Source organism: Xyrauchen texanus, chromosome 9, assembly GCF_025860055.1.
Source record: "Xyrauchen texanus isolate HMW12.3.18 chromosome 9, RBS_HiC_50CHRs, whole genome shotgun sequence".
NCBI classification, from domain to species: Eukaryota; Metazoa; Chordata; class Actinopteri; order Cypriniformes; family Catostomidae; genus Xyrauchen; species Xyrauchen texanus.
This window is the reverse complement of record NC_068284.1, coordinates 39,097,703-39,119,407: the sequence shown is the minus strand read 5'-3', so window position 1 is coordinate 39,119,407 and position 21,705 is coordinate 39,097,703. Positions and strand designations below refer to the sequence as shown.

The 21,705-nt window shown below is 37.5% G+C and overlaps 1 protein-coding gene across 2 annotated transcripts in view; it reads right to left on the bottom strand.

The window, feature by feature from the left end:
- Positions 1–17,345: 17,345 nt before the first annotated feature.
- Positions 17,346–21,705, bottom strand: part of LOC127649294 (partitioning defective 3 homolog) — a 119,379-nt gene continuing 115,019 nt past the window's right edge. For both annotated transcript variants that reach the window (XM_052134339.1, XM_052134340.1), the window contains one exon: positions 17,346–21,480. In XM_052134339.1, coding sequence (XP_051990299.1) covers positions 21,054–21,480 — 427 coding nt within the window. In that variant the 3' untranslated portion in view covers positions 17,346–21,053. The remainder of the gene's footprint in view (positions 21,481–21,705) is intronic.

Below are 21,705 nucleotides of genomic sequence, written 5' to 3'. Positions count from 1 at the left end.
AGGTGTTAGTCATAATTTGGCTCAGGTGTATGCACCCTTACCGTTCTCTCTCTCCAGACGGACACTCAACCACACCCCTGCTGCCACAGTATTTTAAATACAAAATATACTTAATTGTATTCCACTACAGTTACAATTTAAATCATTGGTAATTAGAATACAGTTACATTCAAAATGTATTTAGATTACTGAACAGATTACATTGCTTTTTATTGTCATTTGTTTAATTTAATATTTAGTCCTTTCAGATGGAACATTTTACACATATAAATGATGCAATCCAAAGTGCATTTGAACAGTGGTGAAACACTTTCTTATGATGTGTTACATTCATACAAGCTGTCTGCTGTCAGAAGTAAGTTTGGAGCAGAAGAAATATAAATAAACCTTGTGTAAATTGTCAGCTTTACGCTAAGCTAAAATGCTATTTCTAGCCATTTTACTTGCACGTTACCAAGCACGATCATATTATTTTTTTTATCAAGAAAATTCATGTTAGATCATAAGAAATCATAATTTCTTTTTTCTAGTAAGACCTTCGAAATTAGAGCAAAAATCATATTCTACATAATCATTTTTTTATTCTTTTCCTGTAAAAATATCTAAATCTCCTTAAAACAAGATTAATTTGATTGATCTTGTTTTAGAAACAACACTGTATAAGATATTTAGGTTTTTCAGAGAATGTATTTTTAACATGTGTATTTTGGAGTGGTGGTGTAGTGGGCTAAATCACATAACTGTTAATCAGAAGGTCGCTGGTTCGATCCCAACAGCCACCACCATTGTGTCCTTGAGCAAGGCACTTAACTCCAGGTTGCTCGGGGGGGATTGTCCCAGTAATAAATGCACGGTAAGTCACTTTGGATAAAAGCGTCTGCCAAATGCATAAATGTAAATGTAAGTATTTAGAATAAGTTACTGACCTTGAGTAATCTAATGGAATACATCATAAATTACATTTTACAGCATGTATTCTGTTATCTGTAGTGGAATACATTTAAAAGGTAACCCTCCCAACCTTGCAGGCTACAAACAGAGACTTGAGATAGGCAACAGCAGCAACAGGTAAAATACACACAGATGAACCAGTAGAAAAGCAGAAAAACCCAAAACACACATGACAGAGGATAAAATGATGAATGTATGAGAATAAGAATAAGCAATGCTAAGCAGGTTAGCAGGCAACAAACACTTGGAATTCCAGTTAGCAACTGGAACAGGAATTCCAGTTTATAGACAATTTGTCTACCTGTGGGCAGATGAATATCTAAGCTCTTTGAGATAAATTTGTAACCCATTCCATCTTTATGAAAAGCAACAATTCTTAATCGTAGGTCATCTGAGATCTACTTTTTGCTAAGTACTGTCCACACCAGCAGATGCTTCTTGTGAATAGCATGCTCAAAATGTTTGAGTGCTTTTTACATGTCAAAGTAGCTCTAACCCACACCTCCAAACTCATTTAATTAATTTGATGCCAGGTTTGCCTACTCCTGACACTAATCAGCCTGTTTTGGCATCATTAGCCCAGGGGTTCACATACTTTTTAATTATGTATTAAATATGTACTAGCGCAAGACAATAAGTTGTATTATTAGCATTATTTAGCCTAATTATTATTATTATTGAAGTCTATGTTATGACCTCATTTTGATAGCTAAGTAAACTTGTGTGTTTGAAAGGACTGTATTTGGCTCACGCTTCTTGTCAGTCTGTATTAAGCATTGTGTTCTTCCACTCAAGGATCATTTATCCTCTGTCACACACATCAACACACACACATAGAGCAATACGACCGCAGAAATGTTGAGAATCTGGTCTATCATTTATTAAGCTATGAGGTACATGTAGCAAAACAGTAATCACTCAAAGTAATGTTTTTGTATGTGGGTAGCTGACATGAAATATTTTTGGAAATGTCCTGCAGTGTGACATGCTATACACTACAACAAATAATTTTATAGTATGCATGCAGTTTTTCTTTTACCTCATATTAATTCTTAATTACATAATTCATATAAATCCATTTGTCCTTCCACAGGACCATTTCAAATGAACTAGTGAAGGCATGTGAAAAAATGGTGAAAAACTGAAAAGAAACGTGACAAGTTAACACACTAAAAATATAAACTTACCCATATACAGAACATTAATATACATTTAAACCTAAACTCTTGATTGGACACATTATGCATTAGCCATGTACATACTGTACACTCACACACAAAAATAGACTGACACGGTGGTAGTAAGTAATGTGGATTTGATATTCGCAGATGATCTTAAAATAGCTTGATGGTACACATGCAACATGTTAAACGAAGAAATTGCATTTTTTTTTTTATCAAATTAGTAGACAACAGACCTGTGGTCTGTTACCATTCAACATAAACTGAATATTTGATGGTAGTTCTTACATATTCTGACATTAATTACTAACTACAGAGAAAATGGGTGCATTTGAAGTTCAAAGGAAACTAAAAAGTTAAGTCTAAAGTTTGGTGGTTGCAAGACACATATTAGTATTCAAGACACAGAGATAGAATTCTATGAGGATATGACACTGAAAGGAAAGACAGAGACAAACAAGAAGAGAGACTGGGAGATAGAGAAAGACAAGCTGATTGACTGACTCTTTGGGTGGTTTGGTTTTGCTTTGACTGTCTGCATTTTGTTCTGACTCAATTTAAATACAGCCTAGAGCTAATGGAACACAAGGGAGTGTGTGTTTCTTTATCTAATATTCATTTGTTTTCTCCACATTGTGACATCCCACAAGTCAGTATTTATCCGCTAAACAATGCAACATATGGTATGTTGAAACATTTGATCTGTCAGCCTGTTTCAGTAGCACAAAAACAAATCTAAAGGCTTTAATTGTCCATCGACTCCAGTGATAATATTTTGGGTTGTTTTGGACAATGCAACATGAGACTGGAGATTTGTGGAGTTTGTGTTTATTGTTATGTTTTGAGTCTTTGCAATTAATCTCGCCTTCACTTCTTGGAACTGAACAGCTAATTCTGATAGTTTAAAATGACAACAAAATGGAAAATCCTTAGATATCGTTATTTCAAATCAAAGTCTATTTAAGCCAGAATCTATGTGTTTCCAGCCAGTTGCCATAGAAACATCCCTCCACCAGACTGGAGCTTGGTCACTCGGAAAAGTCAGAAAAAAATGACTGAAGATTAATAATTTATATCGATGTTTGTGTGTGTGTGTGTGTGTGTGTGTGTGTGTGTGTGTGTGTGAGTGTGTTGACAGTAAAAATGACAAAAAGAGGTGTATGAAAAAATATTGAACTTAAAAATAAATAAAGCTATTATATATATTTAGAAATAATTTGAAGATGTTTTTCTTTTCCTTTGTCTCTCTCTCTCACGTTGTCTCCTCCCCATCCTTAGCTTTCTTTTTCCATTTCAAAGGGTTTTACACAATATCGAACTGAATTGAGAATATCCTTTAATTTGAATTTTTATTTGAATTTTTTAGTCAAAAAAATTAATGTAATGCATTGCATTTTTAATTCTTGTAATCAGATTACAGTTACCCACTTTGAGTTAATTTACTTTAAAGTACATTTTAGGTTATGCTTATTTCTAATTCAAATGCATAAATGATGGCCCTGTAATGGGTCATTAGCTGCTTTTCCACTATTGGGCCAGTGCGAGCCAGAGCTATCAACTGGCCAATAGCCCCGGACCTCAAGCCGCAAGACCCAAATGAATCTGCGTTCACACCAAGGGTAATCTGCAGGCCAAAGGCCATTGGCCCGACAAAGCTCTGAGGAGGCACGATGAAGCCCCGGAAGTGGCAGTGGGAATGCAACTGGCCCTAGCATGCACTAGCATGCCCTCATTTGGCCTGATAGTGGAAATACAGCTATTGTAAAGGAGAAATGTGAGGGGCTGAGTGTAATTGCATGTAATTATGAATAAGAAATATAGATATTAAATTGAATTTGTTGAGTCGAAAAACTTTTTAGAAAGTAACTTAAAAATAAAGTAATTAGTAATACTTTTTACTTACGTAATTAGTAAAGTATTAATAAATAATTAGTAATTTGTAGTGGATTATTTTCACCCTATTCTTACCCAACACTTCACACAACATATGGGCTGCATCCGGAGGCTGTATACGGAGGAAGGAAGGGACCAAGGCAGGTCCGAATCCAATGTTCCCGTCACATCCTGTCTACTGAGATAACTTCATCTGATCGATTTTTGAAGGCAGCATAAATATATCCTTTGATACCTATCAAATCCTACAATCCACAGTGGTTGAGATGAAGAAAAAAACTGCCGGCTGAAGAGGCGGTTGATTGCCAATTTGTGTATAAATATAATTTTCCAAACTTTTGATTACATATATAGCGAGAAAGTAGTATTGTAGTCATTAAATATATGCTTGGTTATTGCCAAAATCTAGATTATTAGACCTATGTGGTTCGGTTGGATTAAACGAACGCTGGTATCCTAGCAACGATGTGACGTAGCACTGCCTATGAATCCTATCCAAAACCAGTTTCCAGAGGTACCTTCGTACCCAAATTCTGTCTGTTAAGTCATTGACTGATGGGTGAGCGAGGCAACAAGGTATCTATCTACATTTGGTTTCGGATGCAGGCTGGATTTATGCCAGATATAAATAATCAATGTAATGTTTGGGGGGCCTGGGTGACTCAGTGAGTAAAGTCACTGACTACCACCCATGGAGTTCGCAAGTTCGAATCCCAGGGAATGCTGAGTGACTTCAGCCATGTCTCCTAAGCAACCAAATTGGCGCGGTTGCTAAGGAGGGTAGAGTCACATGGGATAACCTCCTCGTGGTCGCTGTAATGTGGTTTGCTCTTGGTGGGGCGCATGGTGAGTTGAGCATGGATGCCGCGGTGGAAGGCGTGAAGCCTCCACACGTGCTATGTCTCCACGGTAATCACGTGATAAGATGAGCGGGTTGAGAGTCTCAGACGCGGAGGCAACAGAGATTTGCCATCCCGCCTCCCGGATTGAGTGCACCCGCCAACACGAGGACTTAGAGTGCATTGGGAATTGTGCATTCCAAATTGGGTAGAAAAAAAAAATCTATGTTTTGAATGCCACCAATAGAAATTTGCATTATATTTTTTAAATCAATTCATATTTTATGGACCAAGGTGCTAAGGCAGATGGACAGAATGCCATTACCTGTGTTGAATTTCACTGAATTGCAATTGAATAAATTCTTCTTCCTGTCATTACAAATCAACATCCTGGGTTTCAATTAAATCAAATTCCAAGTCACGAATTGGAATTGAATGGGAGCTAATTCTTAAATTCAGATCCCCTCCCCCCTCTCAACCTAAAACAAACATAATTCACTCACTCAGGAAGTTAAAGCACAAAAACACTGCATTAAAAATATTCGTTATAAATATTTATGAGACTCAGATTCCAAAAAAACATGAACAAGGTCATAAATCTCAAATGCTAACCCATAAGAACAATGCTTTTAAAACAAATAGACCTCTGACCCCCATAATAATCAGTAAACTACCAAACGAGCCTGGCAGCCATCATTCCAGTCATTTCCAAACAGAAGACTATAAGAGCTCTCAGCACTGAACAGGATTCAGCTGTTAAATTATCCACTTCTGAGCTGGTGGCATGTTTTTAGAACTATGAACTCTCTCTCACTCTTTTTATCATACAATGACCTCTCAGCAGTGGGAAATAAAATGTTTACAACATGTGGAGAGCTTCATCTAACAGATGACAAGCACCACAACACACACTCTCTCACTAACTGGCTCGCTCCCTCGCTCGTACTCACGCGCACACACACACACCATCAGCTTTAGGCAATGATAAACATAGTTGAACAATATATATAACATAGTCATGCAGAAAACCAGGCCTTAGGATGTTGCAATATCCTTGGATGTCAGTTAGCATGAACATTAACTTTTTACCTCTTTTCTGTGGGTCACAAGTTAACAGACAATGGACATGCATTTAAATCATGATATATATTTGATCATGTCCAAACCACCAGAGAATGTGGTAAGAAGTTACCAAGATGTTTCATCCCTTATCCAAAGTGACATAGAGAACATTTATTTACAGTTACATTTCCCCTGGAACAGCTTGGAATCTTGCTTGAGAACATGATGAATGTTGGTAACTCTCCAGTTCATGATTCACCCATGTTAGAATCAGTCATTTCTGGACTATTAGCCAAGACCTTTAACTACTAAGTCACCACTACCCAATGTAGAACCAGGACAGTTTTTGGCTATTTATCTTGATAATGATCTGAAGAAATCTTTGTTGAAACACATATACATGGCTACAGAACACCAGAAACAGAACCCCATTAGGCAGGGGCGTAGGAATGATCTGAAAATGGGGGGAGACACATCCTAAATCTCATCAGCCTCTCTTCACAGTACGACAGTTTTAAAAAAATTTACATTTTTATTAGAATATGTTTTATGTTTATATTTAAAAAAAAGCATATCAACTGTACTTTTAAGAAACAGCATTTTTTATGATAGAACTTCAATAGTTTGAACTAAAATGTAGAAACCATGTATAAAAAAGAGAAAAATATCCTTAATGTCTGTGTCAAATATTATCTTATCTGAACATTTTCAGAAGCTTGTATCACCTCTCGGTCTAAACTGTTGACTGTTTTTTTTCTTCGCAAATAAATATGCCACAAAAACCACCATTTCCATTAATCTAAATTCAATATAATAGCCAAATAAAAACATGGATATGTCAAAGAACAATATATTGTTTAGAGGTAAAGACATATCTACAAAGATGTAACATGTAAAGCAAGTCTATTAATGACCACTGTTTGGAGAATGGTGAGCCCTCTATAGACCACACAAAATTATTTAATATCTTTTTCCAAGAATGTAACCCTCACCACTCATGGATTAATGGCCTGATGTCTGAAAACTTATTGTGTTAGCACTGATGCTTGAATGGATGCTAATCAACATGACAGGTCTCATCACTAGTCTGTATGCTTATCAGTCAAAAACATATTCATGCTCTGCGTATGTGTGTGTGTGTGTGAGAGAGAGAGAGAGAGAGAGAGAGAGAGAGAGAGAGAGAGAGAGAGAGAGAGAGAGAGAGAGAGAGAGAGAGAGAGAGAGACATGGACAGAGACAAACAGAGATAGTGATGAATCCACTGAGAAAGTGTGTTCTGAATATCTGCATTCATTCTGCAACAATATGTTTTGTGTTTGCATGCCTCAGCCTAACAGCGTTTTCCCTACGGCAGGTCTCTTTCAAGATGAATAATAACAGAATTATTCACAAAAATGTAATTTAAAATGCTTCATCACCCTGCAGCCAAACAGACTAGTTTTGCTGCAATCTTAAAGACACATTTCAGTTCTTGCATTGTACTACTAAAAGTGTCATATTAAAACCTGAATATTGATAGACATAAATAATAAAAAGTCTCTGAAGAAAAACATATTATATCGGTTACATTTCTTATGTGCTGCACATTTGCATGCGTTTTTAAGTGCCTTTCTTTGTCAAAATCACCCATTCGCAAGAATATTCTATGTGCATGAAATTGCTTAAGAGATGTAGTTACTCTGTCTGTATTTAAAGGGATAGTTCACCCCAAAAAAGAAAATTTTCTCATAATTTACTCACTCTCATGCCATCCCAGTGACTTTCTTTTGCTGCACACAAAGATTTTTAGAAGAATATTTCAGCTCTGCTGGTCCATACAATGCAAGTGAATGGTGACCTAAAATGTGAAGCTACAAAAATAATAAAGGTAGCATAAAAGTTATGTATCTTCAGAAGAAATATGATAGGTGTGGGTGAGAAACCAATCAATATTTAACTGTTTTTTTTTACTTTAAATCTCCACTTTCATTTTTACATTCTGAGATTTATAGTAAAAAAGGATTTAAATATTGACCTGTTTCTCACCCAAAGCGATTGCATCACTTTGAAAGACAGATTTAACCACCGGAGTTGTGCAAATAACTGTTATGCTGCCTTTATGTGATTTTTGGACCTTCAAAGTTCTGGCCAACATTCATTTGCATTGTATGGACCTACAGTGCTGAGATATTCTTTGAAAGATCTTAGTTTGTGTTCTGCAGAAGAAAGTCATACACATCTGGGATGACATGAGGGTGAGAAAATGATGAGAGAATTTTAATTTCTATCAGGAAGATTCGCAGACTTGAGTGAAATTTAAGATGACATTTATTTGATGAAAATAAAACAGAAATGTAATATCTCTCTTTGGCGTATGCCACGTCTGTAAGTCTGAAGAATTTGTGCTCGGAACAGTCATATCCTGCTGGAGCCTACCCCCATGCAGGACGGGACTCAACTGGTGGTGGTGGGGTGGTGGAGGTTGCCGTGTTAGCACACCAAAACAGCAATGTGATAGATTGTGAGTAGACTTATAAAGCAATGGCTGACATGTGATTGGCTAGGAGTTACCTAGCTAATTGTGCAATGATGTACAGATGCTAGAACTACACTGTACTTACATTTCTGAGTGAACTATCCCTTTAATTTACATGTAAATTATGTAATTGTTTCCTGCTAAATCTTAAATGAGAGGACTTTAGCTTTTAAGTACATTATAGCTGTGTAGTCCAATGGTGCAGCTAATGTTGTCAAACCCTTCCTCTTAAAAACATTTTGCAGATTCAATCCTAGATAAGAACAAACAACAACCTAGACAGTTTTCTAAATAGAAAAAAAGGGATTGGATTTTCTGAAAAAAAAAAAAAGAAAGTTGCAAATTCAAAAAGATTTCACAGCTGCTGTTGGCGAGTGAGTGTTTGAGTTATGACTCTTGTCTCATGCCTCTACACGAGGTAACGATCAAAGCTGCTCTCATTTCCCCTCTCAGTCCCATTGCTAACTTGATGTAATTCCAGTTAAGGCCGGCATATTTGAATTTAACCTTTCAGTTAGAGCATGGGGCTGAACTTATGACCGTCATGCAAAAAACACTGAGGTTTCTGACCTATTTCAGTTTAAAGAGCTAATATATCACTTTAGAGAAACCCCTTATGACAGACACGCACACATGCGTGCAACCCACAACCACATAAAACCTGTAGAAACACATACATAAGGTTAGAGTAAACCTGAAGTATGAAATTCATGAATGGAATGGTAAAAATAATCACTGTTTTCAAACTGGTTCAAACAAACCTTCTTCATGCTGGTCGGTATGCTCAAAAATGCTCCAAAAGAGAAGTTTTCATAGCATAATAGAGTCACAGTATTTTAACTACTGGGGGAAATCAACCTATGGCTCACTTTTAGTCGTCTCTGCATTTCAAACAGGGATAGGAGAAAGTATTGTAAAAGTGACAAACCTTTTGACAAACCGAGATGAGCGGTCTCAAAGAGGCACTTTTGTGGGTCCATGTCAATGCCAAGAAATTAATTACAAAAATAGAAAATAAGAAAAAGAAAGAAAGAAATGTTTAAGGATATGATATATCTCCGGAGATTGTAACAGGTGCTTTAACAGGTGCTACTGTAACTCCAAAGTGCAATGATATGTGATATGTGAGTGATATGTGCGAGTGTCTGTATGTAAGCAGGATGGTCACATAAGGTCAGAGATTCCTGTTTTACTGAGGCAGATGTTCAGAGCTTTATTTACTTATTTACTTCTCACAGTCTGTGGATTATGAGGGCTGTACCTGCATCACAGTAGCAATTGTGTGTAACTATGCAAGTAATTGGGCAAATATGGCAGTTTATTTTCATAGACCATGTTTAGATAAACAAGAATATATTCTGATATTAATTTGAATTTTGTCACATTCTGTTTGTGTACATCTTGTGAATGCTATAACCCAACTGCCATAACCCAATAAAGCCAATATTATGGATTGTTGAAAAAAGACTGCCGGGATATGCCTGTGTTTAGGGTATTTTATCACCAACTACATTATGATGCAATATGTCATGATTCCATATTTCAATTAATCACATCTGTTGTCTCAAGATGCATGTAAACATGGTAATTGACTGACACAGTGAAACACACACACACACACACACAAAAGGTCAATTTCTGTGTTTTATTGCTTGCATTTCTTATTGCTCTCCAAATCTTATTGTTTGCATTTTCTCATATTGCATTATCATCCTGTCTGTCTCATGTTTCGTGTACGTTCTTTGTGTGAGCGCACAGGTCCGGTTGTTAGTGACCGCCGTGCAGGAGTTACTGCCGCACGCTCTCCGGATGTCACGGTCCTGTCACTTTGTTAGGTTTCGTCTGACGAGGACCGTGGCATCATCGTCCCCTGTCTGTCTCATGTTTCGTGTATGTTCTTTGTGAGAGTGCACGGGTCCGGTTGTTGGTTACCGCTGTGTGCTCTCCGGTGATGTCACGGTCCTGTCATCTTGTCAGGTTGTGTTTTTGTCTGACGAGGACCGTGGCATCATCGTTCTTTGTTTGTTTTGTTCCAAGCGTGTTGATGTTTTCTTCTGTTTCCATGGGAACGCTGATCATGCCAACTTTCAGCTGGCAAGCGGCACCTGTTCCATGTTTGTTCATGCCTATTTTAATCTCATCATGTGTGATGTCCTTCACTGGATTGTTTAAATGTTGAATGTTGCTCAGTATTGTTTGAGCATTGATGTTGAGTACTAACCTCACTCTCTGCCTAGTTTGTCCTGTCTCTTGTATCTCTTTGTTGCCCGTGTGTCGGGTGTGTGGTTGCCTTCCAGTATTGCTGCATGTCAGCTGGTCTTCCACGGAGGATACCTCATCTCTGCCTGTATGTGTTCTGCATCTCACTAAGCTTCAAAAGAGGATTCTACTAATCTGTTCCTGACTTTCACAATGCATTCACTCAACCTACGAACACACTCTTCATGGATTGCCCCTGCGCGACTACGAAGTGCGCGCCATTGGAGATCGCTTTCCGCTGCTGTAGCCAGTGACAGGAGTTTCAACACTCCTCAACCCAATGGCTGCTCATTATTATTATTAATAAATCTTTTGGTGGGTTTAGGTTCATAGTTTGTTATAACTTATAAATTCTGATATTTTTATCCCGATCTGGGCAGCTGGTAAGTGTGGTAAGTGATGCACAAAGCTGTCATGTGTAACTGGAGACACAGTTCTCCATGCGTGACCAGTGACTGGTCGGAGGTGTAAGCAGTCATCACTCAACACAATCAGACCCATTATCAGCACCCCATGCTTTTAGCATAGCAAAATAAAAATCCATCTGCACTGATTTACTGATCATACATTTACCCACAGGGTAAAATATTCTCTTTGCACTGATCCTGAACTTGCCATTTCCATTTCTCTGTGTGCTACAAAACAGACCCCTGATCTGAGTAAAACAGCACTTAAACCCAACAGCAGAAAGTGTGTCATGATCATCCAGCACTTCCTGCATCATATGAATGTAAGCTTTGCCCGAAGAGATTTACAATGAGGACAAATTCCTGCTGTTAGAGACAGAGAGAGAGAAAGGAAAATATGAGATAGCTATTATGTGGTAAATTAACCTATGGCTCACTTTTAGTTGTCTTTGCATTTCAAACAGGGATAGGAGAAAGAATTTTAACATCAAAAAAGTGACAAACTTCCAAACATATTTTACAAACCGAGATGAGCGGTCTCAAAGAGGAACTTTTGTGGGTCCATGTCAATGCCAAGAAATTAATGACAATAATAGAAAATAAGAAAAAGAAAGAAATGTTTAAGGATATGATATATCTCCGGAGATTGTAACAGGTGCTTTAACAGGTGCTACTGTAACTCCAAAGCGGAAAAGTTTTAAAGATTAAGGATTAATTTTGTGATAATGACTAGCTAATTATAACATACTGTGAGATTATATGCCAAATAATACAATTATCCCACTTATTGCACTACTTCTTAACAAAAAAATATATGGCTAGTTGAGGCATAACATGAGCCAAGATTTTTGGTATAAATGTACAACCCCAATTCCAAAAAAGACTGTATGAAAAATGCTTATAAAATCAAAAAGGAATTATTTGTTAATTATATTCACCTTTTGCTATATTGAAAGCACTACAACTACACATATGATGTTCTTCCTTGTTAATTTCATTTATTTTTTATTTTTTATGTACAGTCATTTCAATTCAGATGATTGCAACACGCTCCAAAAAAGTTGGGACAGTCGAGTGTTTTCCACTGTGAAACATCACCATTTCCTCTAATAACACGTATTAAGCATTTGGGCACTGAATACACACGATTGTTAAGTTTAGAAAGTGGAATTTTCCCCCATTCATCCATTATGTAGATCTTTAGCTGCACAATTGTACAGGGCCGTAAGGTGTGCTTCATAATACACCACTCTTTCTCAAATGGAGACAGGTCAGGACAATAGGCAGGCCAATCTAGCACCCGCACTCTCTGCTCACAGAGCCATGCACTTGTAATCTTTTGGACTTACACGTCCTGAAAAAATAAGGCTTCTTTAAAGAAGAACATGATAAGAATGTGCTTTGATCCTGAGGGAAACTACAGCATCACACATCCTGAAATCTTAACAAGTATGCATAATTATTATATACATGCATGATTAATCCAGATAAAAGTAAAAAATATTAGAGGTAAATTGTACATTTATACAGTTGTTTTCAAGTCGAACGACACAAATTATTAAAAGTAAATTGCTAATTTGTTTTTAATTTAGGCCTCACTTTGTGATTTTTGTTTTTATATGGCTTATTACAACTAAAAAGTCAAGAACAATGAGTGTTTGCTCCCTTCTGTTTTACCCCAATGTTGGTTATTAAATCATTATAAAGTTGATTCAGGACTTTATAAACTCCAGAAGAAAACGGTCTGTGCGCTCTCTGTGGGTACACCAAGGTTTAAGAAAATTATAATTTGGTATAGGGTGATGTATAATCCAAATGCACCCATGCAGTGTATGTATGCATGCATGCATGCATGCAGGAGAGAGAGATTTAGGCTACTAATTGATTTTAAATGGCCAGATGTATATTTGAAATAATAAAAATATTGTTGGGGGTGGTATTAAATATTAAGATACATTTATTGAAAATGTGTTATTTTATATAGACTATTTTATATACTCTACTTATGATTTCTATGCGGATAATTCCATCAGATGGAGAGACCACCAACCCTTAGCACAGAGTACTGTCATTGTAAAAAGAACATTATTGACCGTTCTTTTGTTTCAGTTCTAACTGGTTATCATTTGGCGAGGAGGCTGCAGAACACAAGAACAAAAAAAAAAAAAGCTTCATTTTTAGTCCCCATTCAGAAGTACACATATTTCACACAGTCAATTAATAAGAGGTTATAAAAGATACATGCATAATAATGTCAAAAAATACTGTTTAAAATGGTTTTAGATGGATTATAGCATGCCTCACTGCAGGAAATGTCATCTAACCATATATACATGAAAAATTGACTTAAGTTGAAATTATTTAATTACGTAAAAAGACTAGTCAATTATACAGTCATTAAACAAAAATCTGTGACCATAGAATGCAGCGATTGAGCAATCAGAATCAAGTATTCTAGAGAGAAGTGTAATTAAATGATTTATTATAGGAGGCTGAATGTGATAGATATGTTTTCTTATATGCACTTGTATGTGCCTGCCCCTCCCCAGCCCCAGAAATCATTCTCAGAGCAAACCTGAAATTGAAAATCTAATAAGAGCACTTTCCATTGACTAACCGCTGGCTGAGGACTGAAGCGATTGGCTGCTATACAGCTGTGCTGAGAGTCAATCTCTTCAAGTGGAATGAATGGCCACTAAGAATTGAATCTTAGACAATACCTTGCTGACAGAGAGAGAGAGAGAGACGTACCGTGTTTGAGCCTTGCTACGGTGGGCTGACTGCCTGTGGCTCATGGAGTTCACCCAAAAAGGGAGAAATGTGGGAAAAAAAATTCTGCTCACTGATACATTTATTTACAATGGATGGTGACCACCTCTTTATGCTTTAAAATGAAGCAAAAGTATAATTCAGAATTAACTATAAAGTTGGAAATCTCAAAAATGGTTGGACAAGACTACAATCAAGAAACATATTTCTAAACAGCAGTAAAATCTGAGAAAAATTATATCATAAATTTAGCTTCTTTAGCTCAGATCACATTACAAAAATGCTATTTTCAGGCTGGGCAATGCGCATGCATGTTCTCGAGTTGACTAAAAGGCAATATTTGATTGGCTCCTTTTCTACATCTGCTATTTTGGGCATTCCAATTTCTCCTGTACATTTTAATGCAAGTTCTCTGTCTTGGGTTAGGCTAATGAAAAAAACTTGGTGAGAATTAACGGTCTCATAACAACTCCTATTTTCCTAGTAAATTCATGTTTATGTTAGGGGTTAAACTTTCACAATCTATAATAACATTGTTCATTTATTTTTTCTCTCTGGGAGTAAAGATCATTAAGTAAGTTGTTGTATGAGCCAACTTATACAATTACAGCATCTTGTACTAATTATTACTGTCAAGAGACTGAGTTTGAAAAAATAGTTTATTGCGCTAATTATTTAGAATAAACATAGCATCTCGAAACATTAGTGATGCTTTATTACAATTCTATTACTCCATCCCACAGCATCTTCAACGGTATGATATGGTGTTCAGCAGGCTCCAGCAGAGAGGGTCGAGCACAAAATTGAGTAACATTTTTCAAACAGGAGGAACAATACCTTGGGCACTGGGTCCCTAGGTAGGAGGTAACTACTGACCCTGAGAAAACCTCTAAGTTGGGCAGCATGTAGACAACCTAGAGATGTGACTGAGCTCCACTCCTTTCTTGGATTCTACCTTTACTAGTGAAGGTTTGCAAAGATGGCTGTTCCACTTCATCAGCAAGTGGCGGATGTTCTGAAGGCAGAAAAATATAACAGGACTTCACCTGGGGCCATGTTTTCCAACCAATGTGAACAGATTTTAAATAAGTTTAAGAGATTTTGCCAAGCCTTTTACTCTTGAGAATGATGCAAGCCACCAGAACATTTGTTGTCCCAAGAACATGGCAATTCTGTTACTTGTGCTACAGTAGACCTTCTGCCAGTTTGGGCCAGACGGAATAGCCATCGTGCCCTCGTGCATCAATGAGCCTTGGGCGCCCAACACCCTGTAACCGGTTTGTGGTTTGACCCTCCTAGGATGTGTTGGTAGGTACTCACACTACTGCTGACCAGGAGCACCCCAAAAGCCTTACCATTTCAGAGATGCTCTGACCCAGTCATCAGGCCATAACAATTTGTCCTGTGTCAAAGTCACTCAGGTATTTACTCCTGCCCATTTCTCCTGCATTCAACACATTGACTACGAGAATGGATTGATAACTTACAATCGAATCTACCCAGACCATGGCCTTGTTAGGATATGATCAATGTTATTCGCTTCACCTGTGCGTATATCCTTTTATCATACTGTATCTACATTCTATTCCATTCTCTGCTGCAATTACTGAAGATCTTGGCAGGAACTGCTAGTCATTTTCTCTAGACATCAATTACTGGATATTGATAATCTTTCCTTGTATCAGTCACTCAGAAGGGCCTAACAATGTTTCTGTTCAATCTGTGATGCAACCTAGTTCATTCAGCTGCAGAACCAGTGATACAGAACCAATGAGTCACTGCTAGACATGAATTCTACTCGGATACTGTGGCACAAATGTTGCCTTTACTTCTCTGAGGGCCCAGAATTTGCTCTCCTTACTACACTTTCTCTCCGGCACACCGCTTTTTCTTCAATATGAGGCTGTCACACTATTGTCCCTGTGTTTGCTCTCTGCTCCAGGGTCAGAATAAGACCCAAGTCTTTCATTCAGGAATTATAAACCTTAAACCAGAGCAACTCCATTTGCTATTCTGACACACACACAAAGTCTCGCTCAAAAATTGCTTGAAAGAATTGAAAAAATGAGAGGCAGAATGCACCAGTTAGACAAATTCATGAGGTTTTAGTTATTTGTGTTTGCAAAAAGACATATGCCTTAGAACCCAGGTGAGAGGTACACCTTCAAACATTTGGTTTAAGGACTGTTCCATCTGCTACCAGACATCTGTTCCATCAGTTTTCCAAGTATGACTTCAGATTTGGGTTTGTAATTGATGAAAAAAATAAATAGGCATACCTAACTTGTTTCGCCCAAGCACTCTAACTCACAGACATGCTAATAGTTGAGTTAGATGCCTGGATGGATGTCGTTGATCGGTTTGTTGTACCATGTCTTGTTGTTTCTTTAGGTGCCATGCCTTGGAAGAAACCGTGTATGATTATGTAACTATACTGTTACAAATGTTGCCTACGATGGTCACATATAATACAGTCTACAGAGTGCAACTGTGCCTGCCCACAATGTGAAAATGGAACAAAAGGATAAAGATACAAGACTTACCGTCTTTAACGAGGGTGCAAACTACAATCCCATGAAGAAAAATTATAGAAATATATACAACTTTTGATATTAGGTTGTTGACTATAGGTATAGAAACAACATATTTTAGGTTTACAGCCAAATATTCTGATATATACAAATATATACGTAGTTTAAGGGTTTAGGGGGACCAACTCGATATCGTCATTAACAGTGAATCATGGAAGTGGGCGGTCGCTGCTGGACTTGTTTGGCAGGCTTTGTTGGCCACGGTTCTCTGATTGGTGAGGCTTTCTCTGCTGTACCATTGGTAATGTAGTTGTTCAACATTAATTAATTTTAAACAGTGATGTTGAAATAAAGTAGATGGATGGATTCAACGGAAGCATATACCATTGATGCAAAAGCTTGGAGTTCATGGTAGGTCTGTTTTAAAGGTTTCAAAGTTATTGTTGGAAATCAATTAATCTGTGGAATTAATGAATAGGCTTTTTACTCCTGGAACCTGACTTTTAACACTCTATTGCAATGCTTCTTGCTTGGAGGAGAAATAATAAAGAGAGTGAGTTATTTTGGGTTTGGATCTGGTTCGGATTAAAATTTGACTCTACTGGCCGGACATTGTATTGTAACATGTTCTCAGGTAAGGTTTGGGTTCAGGCTTAATTTTAAGGCCCGTACAGACTGCTCATGTAGACGTGTGTAAGCGAAAACATACCTGAGTTTCTCTCAGGCCTCCTCTGACCTCTATGACCTTTTCACAGTATGACAAATCATGCAAAGTTAATTCAAATGATGGTAAACAGGATAAAGTCGCAGTGACACACACACACACACGTACACATGTACACGTGTCTAAAAATGTCAGACCCAAGTGGAAAGAAGATGATTAATGGATAATGTAGATCTCGATCTCGCACACACATAGAAACTCAGTGTATATGGCACACAGAAGAGCATCCCTTCCTTTATTTTACAAGAGTTTTGTATAGTCAAAACAGCTGCTGTTTCTAATACAAAATTCTGAACAGCAAATAAACAAAACAAAATAACAGACACATGATGCACAAAGGCAGAAACAAAAGCTTAAAAAAAAACAACAACTGTACATAGTCCTGTAAACAAACTAACACAAAGATTTTCAAAAAGAAAATCTGACATTGATTCATCAAAATCTGTCAGAAACTTCATATCATTGCTCCTTCATGACCCCTGACCTTTTAAAACACATAACAGCATATGGAGACGGTTGCTATGATACACACATAAATTAAAGAATCAGTCCATCTGTGCCAAAGCCACGTATTTAACAATTCATTTAAAATGGTCATTACTATCTGGAAATTTGACATTTATAAAGGTGCAAAAGAGGTTTCATTCAGTTGAAAAGGATAAAAAGGAGGCAAACATATATAACGGGCTTATGTTATTTCCTGATCTTCCAAGTATCATAAGGAACAAATTTCATGCAGCATACCGTGGTACAAAGAAAACAATGAGAAATCAAAGTGTCTGATTGTTTGGAGTCCAACATGTCATAATGAGGCACTTTTCATGTTGTCATCTCGATACCAGCACACACATACACACTCATCCACACACAATGCAACCAACCATCTGTGCCTGGGCAGTAGTGTATCACACCATTGTGTCACACTGTTATGTGTCAAACGAGCATCGGCTGGCTCATATGGCACTGCCCCCGCACACATACACACACAAAGCACTGACCTGGCATGTTACACTGCAGTCTGAGAGTATCAGCTCAACAGGAGCTCTTGATTCAAAGCCCAGAACTTTCATCTCTACAGAACTCAAAGTTCTAGTTTGTGATCTCAATCTGCATCACTAACACTGTACTGCAGATTTGCCATCTCAGCAGCTGACAGCTCCAGCAGAGTTTGAGTGAGACTTATAAAGTTGAAGACACAAGCTCATTAGTCTGTTAAAGACTTTCCACTTAATAATTAATAAGATTCATAAATCTATCTATTTTGTGTATATATAGTGTGATCTATAGGGGGATGTGAGTGCTGGCTCTTTTTAGAATATAATACACTGAATACAGATTTGTAAGCATTTAAAAAAAAAAAATGTATTCATCCAATGCTAAATGTTTCAAACTGTATTACATTTGTATTGCATTGTTTATTTCAACAAGTGGCGTCTAGTATTTCCGTTAAAAAATGAAAGTTATTTCGCATTATTTTTCGCATACTCTTGGTAATCCAAGTCGATGTTATAATCAAATGTTATACATCAAAATTCCCAGCAGATATTACTTCCTGATACTGATATTACTCAAATTCACAGATGATAGTTGGTCAACTGGTTATTCCATGCATATACAAAATTCACGTATTGGGCACAGTATTCATACTAGAGATGCACCAATGTTTCGGCCAATCATCGGTATCGGCTGATAAAAGCATTTATCCATACTATCAGACATATGCAGATTTTTTTTTAAAAGGCTGATGATCAGGGACAATTATTTCCTGTCAATCAAAAAGGGTGGAAAAACATGTCAGATAATTTACGCTTTGCTAAGCTCCACCCACCTTGGTTACCGTTGCTCACTCTGACAAGTTTTTCAGAACTTCCCATAGGAATGAATTGGAGACTGCAGTGAACGGTGCGGTTTTGGCAAAACATACTCATAAACAATCAATACAATTCGACAAAGGCTGGAATGAAGAGTGACATTATAAAGCATATTTATGTTTTTTGTAAAAGAAATTGTAAAATTGTGGAGACTGTGAATCAGAATTGAAGCAAACGATTAACACAGTCGCTTGAAAAGAGAAAATTGTCATTTGATAGCGATTACACACCTGATAACGTTAGCAGAAGTGAACAGATCTGCTCATAATGTCTCATAACATCAATTCTGTGAACTTTATTTACTATCGCCTTTATGAAGACCTGAATCAATACATGAATAAACGTTAATTATGAGCTTTAATTTACCTAGGATCAAATGTTGGTGTCCTTGCTGATTTTAAACAAGTTCCTTTGGGAATGAGGAATTACACATTTTAAACCATGGCACGCACCTCTCGAGTATATTTAAAGATAAAAAAAAGAAAAGAAAAAAACATTGCGCGTGTCCTTTCTAGGTACCTCGTGTACAATGCCTTTTTTTTGTGCATTTTTTGATAATTTCTATGAAATTCTGCATAAAACTACACATTACTGTCAAAGACTCTCATTGGAAAACAGCAAGCGCTTGTCAGAGAAATGGCAGACTGCAACTAAGTTAGGACTGGTCTGAAACGCTTTTAAGGCGGGGCTTAGCAAAAGGTCAATTAGCCTGTAACTCGTGCTGTTTGTAAAAAAAAATATTTGTGAAATTACTTTGACTTGCGTGACAATGACGGCAATAATACAATTTCACGAGGTGGCACTACTGTTAAAACTTTATCACAACTAATTTGATTATCTTAAAGCTTGACACAGCAAGGAACAAAATGAGTATGTCAAAGATAAAATGGAGGCTAAAACAGGCTACAATTTATTTTAAAGTTATGTAATTAATTACCAGTGATCTGAAACATGGTAGCATAAAATAAGCTGAACCGTACAATTATCAGTACTGGCAGATGCTGTTTTAAATAATCGGATATCGGTTTGGCGCACAGATATATTTGATCTATGCATCTATAATTCATAGTTTTCTTTACGAACATGTGTTCAAATGGGAAGACAACTTTTGTGCCTGAACTTTCACAAAGCACTGTGGCCTGTCAATGCAGGGGCAGCTGGTGGAGTGTTATGAAAAATTCAGTGTGGGTCATCTGGGAGAGCAGGGACTCACACAGACACCTGGCAGGCAGCAGTGGGTTGAGTATACTGTGTCTGTGTGTGAAAGCCCTCTGAAAATTTAATGAGGAACATCAATTAATGACCTGCTATCTATAACCCCATTTGTAGATTTCCTCACTCATTTTTGGGGATTTTCTTTTTCTTTACTCTCCTGCTTGTCCACTCTCACTCTGTACCCACATGAAACAAAAATTCTGCCATCATTTTCTTACCCTCATGTTGTTCCAAACCTGTATAACTTACTTCTGCACAAGTAAAGTCATCTGGACAACTTTATGATGCTTTTTTCTGTTGTTGTTGTAATTTTTTATGCTAATCAGTTCCTGGTCACCTGGTCAATTTGTTTTCCACAGAAGAAAGAAAATCATAGCAGATTGGAATGACATGAGGGTCAATAAATTACATCAGAATTTTTTCTTTAAACATTCCTTTGTTCATCTGACAAATCTTTGTAAAAAAGCTCTACTTCACCATAGCTAACAAAACTTCATAAAAACTTACACAATGCAGGAAAACTGCTAATTTTCACTGATGTAATAATTTTACATGGTTCTACAGAGGAGCAGAAGTCATTTGTGTCAGGCTGATTGTCAGAGCATGAAGGTCCTCACAGCGCTTGAAGAGTTCCACTGGATGCACCAATGAGCTGTCGGATAGGCCGGGACAACTATAACCTTATAATCAAAAGGCACTGTGGGAGGCGGAGTCTGTGTACAGTACAACTACCAGACTAACAAATGTTTGTGTCTATCAGCGGTTGCACACAAAAATCTTGTCCACCATTCCGTTTTTTTAATTGGGTATATGGTGAATGAGTTTCCCTGTTTTTCTCATGACAAAAACGGCTGTGATTTCTCAGGTGTGTGTATGCGGCCGAGTCGAACAACCTGTGAAGGGGATGGTGGGACATCCTGTCTTAGGGGTCCTTTGGAATCTTGGGATTCGTAGTCCAAGCGGATTGATGGGCCTCTTCCTTTCATTTTCTGTTCTCTACGTCTCTGTTCCTGCCTGAGGAGTTCCTGGGCCTCCAATAGGACGCGAGCATTGTAGCCGCCACCTACTGTAGTACCACCAGATGCCGGGGGAGCAGAAAGGCCGTTCCTGCAGCTGGAATGAGGAATGGTGCGCGGGACGGAACGAAGGCCCTGGTAGCTGGAGTAACGACCACTGTCTTTAGCTGCCTGGAAACCGTCGTCAGGTGGACACGTCCTCTCCCATTCGCTTTCTGAAGCTGGAGTGGGCGTCTTACGAGGATGGCTGCACAAGAGAGAAATAGGCAAGATAAAGTGTGCGTATCTCCATTAATACCCCATGAAATTGTTTGATGAGCACGCTTTCATCTTTTCACAAATGTGATATAGAAACAGGAAGTTGAGCACAATTTAGGACAGCAAATTTATAAAATTTAAGAACTAAAAACATATGACATTTTAGAGCCCTTAATGTAATAAAGACCCTAAATGTAACAACTATTAGTCCTAA